The sequence below is a fragment of the Electrophorus electricus genome, chromosome 14 (assembly GCF_041902795.1).
Source record: "Electrophorus electricus isolate QZ-2024a chromosome 14, ASM4190279v1, whole genome shotgun sequence".
Classification (NCBI taxonomy): domain Eukaryota; kingdom Metazoa; phylum Chordata; class Actinopteri; order Gymnotiformes; family Gymnotidae; genus Electrophorus; species Electrophorus electricus.
In genome coordinates this window covers 26790110-26795000 of record NC_137510.1, presented here as the reverse complement: position 1 = coordinate 26795000, position 4891 = coordinate 26790110, and the positions used below count along the sequence as shown (strand labels likewise).

Below are 4891 nucleotides of genomic sequence, written 5' to 3'. Positions count from 1 at the left end.
AACGCATCTTCTAACACTCAATATGTAATTAAGTAAAACGAAAAATCTCATTTTAAAATGCTGCTTTTCATACATAACATTAAATATGCTCAATGTCAAAAATAGAATAATACGTGATCCATATACATTAATTGCTATATCTCATCATATTTGTAAACAAATGAACAGTTTGTGTATAAACATGACTGCTGAACTTAGATCCCTCCCGTCTTTCACCCGCACTCCCCTGTAAAGTTTCCGCGGGACTGAGCGCCCGAACCCTAAACGCACTCTGAATTATTCAGTCTCGCGACACGTACCGCTCTGCCGTCCGACCGGAGCTCCTCCAACATGCACGTGCTCCCCATGCCGTTCATTCTCACAGAATAACAACCCGAATAAAAAAACACATAAACAGACAAGTAAGAATGCGCGGTTTCGCCACGATGCTCAGATTAGCACAGCACGAGGGTATTCACGCGCTAGTGGACTGGAACGCTGTGTTCGCGCGGGGGATAACGCCGTTGTTAGTCTTTCCCCGCCTCTCCAGCGCGTCACCTCACTGCGCGCGGCTGCTCTCCGACACCTGCGACAGGTTACCTGAGCTCGAGAGGGGATAGATTCCGCTGCATTCCAGTGCCATGACAATCTCGAGGTGATGATGACACCGTGTTTATCGCCCAAAGGCGCTGAAACCATGTAAGGGTGACAAATGCCATGTGCATAAATAGCTATTTGGCATAGAACCAGCATGTAAATGTAATAGGCATATTAATAATTAATATTCCCTTCCCTAAATAGTTCTTCATTCTGAAAGTATAACTAGTCTGTAGAGTACTAGAGTACTGTTTATGTCATATTCAAAATTGTAAGTTTACGAAAGGGGAAACTTATAAAAGAAATATTCTATTGTCATTGATCAAAAAAATTCAGTCATAAAAAGTATGACGTTTTACTTAGATATTTACCTGACACTTTTATCCAAAGTGACTTACAATTATCACTGAGTACAACTTTAGAGTTAAGGGTCTTGCTCAGGGGCCAAACAGTGACACCCTGGCAGTGGTGGGACTTGAACCAGCAACCTTCTGCTTACTAGTCCAGTACCTGAGCCACCACTAATACATGCAAATAGGCCTATGTGAGCTCACAGTAATTTGTATAATTATTAACTTTATTTATTTATGCATTTATGTATTTATGTATGTATTTTTGTTACTGTTTCTTTACATTTCTAATTCTTTAGCTACATTTGTAGCCATTATTTATAAATATTTAACATTTGCCCTAAAATGTAAATTATAATAGCGGTATGCAGCATATGTTTTGCTTTGTTAATATGATGTACTTAAACAGTGTAGTACTCTAACCACATATTGTTAAATTGTAAGTACTTTACCATATCATATTTGACACAGTGAGGTAAACATGTGTTGTTTATAATATTTGAAGTGTGGTGTTGTTTATAATGAATGTGAGAAACTAAAGAAGTGCGGGTTTGTGTCATTTATTTATTTATTTTTATCTCAACGCGGAAACGTCCTGGAAAGCAAACCAAACATCTCCCGTGTCTCTGTTGTAAAGTCTCTATCAGATACCCGAGCTGGGCCTGTTATCCTATCAGAGGCCTGATGGGGGAGCTTGTCCTTTAAATCTCAGCTGATACAACACGCAGTTCCAGACCTGCACCAAAGATCTACCACTGCCACGTAAACCCTGTTTACTGAACAGAAACAACACACCTTGATCGGGCCCACCAGCAATCACAAGACTCGTGACCTCACCTAAGACCTAACACACCTAAACATGGATCCCTGGGTGTGTAAATGAGCACCTGTGGTTCATGTCAAATATGCGTGTAAATTGGTCAACACTTTTTAAAGTGCTCTCAAAATGCAGACACCCCAAAGCATAATTTAGGAATGTAGTCATAATTTGTATCTCTCTGCCTATGTAATAGTCTCTCACAGTGTTGTAATAACACACAGTAATAATACAGTTCATGACAACAGCAGTCTAACTGTATTGAATTATAGTTATTTCCAAATATCCTGGGAGGAACACACAAAGACACACAACACACCCACACACCTAGTGGAAAAACAACACTGCTTTGGAAATATTAACCACATTATTACAGTACATAAAAGTATTTTCAACCATCTTCCACATTGTAAATATTGATATTCAAATGGGCTGTTTGAGAATCACATGTAGAGATGGCTGGCAAATGAACAGTTGTTTGTTTGCAAAGTGTCCAGTGTGAGAAGCACTTTGGCAGTAATGTACATGCACAACGTGCCATTTTCCTGATACCAACACTGTGGTGTATTTTGGGTAATATAAATAAAACTACTGTGAAACAACTATTATCACAAACTAAGACAAAGGGGCAAACAGAAAAAGCTTTCTACATATACTACCCCACCCTCACTCACCCCCACACACAATCCAAAATATTCAAAAGCATTCCACTGGAAAAAAGGAAGAACAAACCTAAACCAACTATTCGACATTCCTCACAAGTATTGTTCCAGTCCCGCCCATCTTCTAGAAAATCCACGCTTCGTTGCATCATATGACATTTTGCAGAGGCAACACAAGAAAACTGTGTAGGTGTAGTTAAACCAGAATGCATTTTTTCCGTGTCAACAGAATGACGTCTGAAATGTGAAAAAAACAAAAAACAAAACAAAACGCGGAGCATTTGAGTAAATTCTGTGTATTATCGATTATACAATCGATTCTTTGCGTAATTGTTTACTGAGGAAAACGCCTGTTCCTAGAGGCCTGATATGTAGAGTGCCAACATTTATATATATATATATATATATATATATATATATATATATATATATATATATATATATATATATATATATATATATATATATATAATAAAGCAATAACTCACACTAATGTTAAATGTGACGTTGCTTCTGTTCGTCTGTAGTTCAGCACCGAATTTGTCACCTATAAAAAAGATTGTTATACCACATTTTAAAACATTAGACCAACTATAAGAGGGTTATAAGAGTCCAACACATAGCTGGTTAGGGTTACAAATATCCCACATTCTAAACCAGCAAGTTAGGACTAAACTCTCCAGTAAAGCCACCATTTAAAATGAGTTCAAATGACCATTCTAAAACGTAATCCACCCTGAACAAATGACCTACTTCGTACCAGAATGAATAGGTGCACGATCATCACTCTTTTCAGAAGCCCGGAGGCTTATTGCGGTGTGCACTGGTGTGCGAGGTGCTTCGTGCGTGAGCAACCGTACACATGCACGGAGACACTTCGCGTGCGCACATTTCAGCAATGGGACTCAGTAAGTAAAAGGTCTCCTCGAGGCCAGCCCGCGAGGTGGTCCAGCAAAAATAACTTCAAACCTTTCTGCAGGAAATGAGTTCTTTGAAGTATGTTTCTGTGTCCTTTGGTTTAGTTACATGCACGGGCTCTCAAACGGCACGCTGCCCTCGTGAAGTTGTGAGTGACAGGGGCTTTCGCGTGCAGACTAAACGGCGCAGTTTAGACACCCTTCAACACACACATAAGTGCTTCACCTAAACGACAAGGATGAAGTGATAATGCATGGAGGGATTTGTGTAACTTTTTTTGTGTGAAACACCACAGGCATTTTTATGACCTGTCCGATTGTCTGGAACTCCAGCACGGAACAGAGAGAAGACGCAGGAAAAAGACAGACACGAGCATTCAACCACAGGTGTGGCGAAAAACATTCCACGAGCCATGCTGACCCAAACGCACGGAGAAACACAGGAATATGAGAAACGGAACATTTTGCTCTAGTACTACTGAGTGATGTCAAACTTTGTTCAGTACAGATTCTGTCTCTGAACATAACCAAGTCATAACTCATCATGCCAGCTAGATCTTCACATGGCGTGTGGGCGTGTGATCTCTACTGCAGTCACTCGCCTGAGAACATTCTGCTTCTGGCTTTATTCCTTCTATCCTCAAACCTTCAGCCACTCCTACTCTGACGACACCCAGCATTGAGTCCACATCTCCCAGCAATGTTACACACATCCAGCACCCCTGGGGTTCACCACAGTACTGAAACTTCCTGCCAGTTGGAAATGACCGTTTCCTGTCTCCTGATGCTGGACACCTAAATGTCTTCCCCCTGCTTGACCTCAGTGAGGCTTTGGCTACCGTTAATCAGGATATACAGGTATTGGTGTTACAGGGTTTGGGTTAGATGGCTTTAGGTCATACCGTCCTGACAGAAAAAGGTTTGTCTCTTTAGAAAAACAAAGTCATTCACGTCCCCCAAGGATCAGCTCTTAGGCCCAGTTTTTATTATTCACATGCTGCCCGTTGCATAAACGATCTGTAACTTTCGTTGTTATGTAGAGGATGTTCACCTGTATCCAGGGGCCAATTCTACTTCTCTTCCAAATAATACTGCATCTACCTCCATGGCACATGTGTGGACAGCGTGGAAGTAGCTCTGATGTCTGGATGAATGAGAATTTCCTTAATCACAGATAAAACAGAATTTATACCACGTGCCCAAGTGCAATGGCTTCAGTCTGGTTGTTTTTACAGCTGAAGGTGTGACTGTGGTCCCCCTCAGACATCAGCAGGAGTCCATATCTCATCTCACAGACTCTTTCATCGCTACAATATTTCTGTCTTCTCCCTTTTTTGAACAACGCTAAAACTACAGTCCAGACCTCCTTTAGTTCCACCAGTACAGAATATTGCAAGTCCCTCATTCCACGACAGTATCCCCTTTTGTTTGGTTTTATAAAATTACCGTAACATTACACACAAGCTCAAAAAACTACTAACATTTATGGAAATTTGTATTAATACTACAGAGTGCACAAGTCAAACACGAAAGAGTAAAACACAAAAAGGAATGAGACAAAAAGAAACA

At 40.4% G+C, this 4891-nt stretch overlaps 1 protein-coding gene across 1 annotated transcript in view; it reads right to left on the bottom strand.

The window, feature by feature from the left end:
* tuft1a (tuftelin 1a) overlaps positions 1–497 on the bottom strand; it is a 15876-nt gene extending 15379 nt beyond the window's left edge. The window contains exon 1 of the mRNA XM_035530798.2: positions 300–497. Within this exon, the coding sequence (XP_035386691.1) occupies positions 300–356 (57 nt within the window). The 5' untranslated portion in view covers positions 357–497. The remainder of the gene's footprint in view (positions 1–299) is intronic.
* Between the last annotated feature and the right edge of the window lie 4394 nt (positions 498–4891).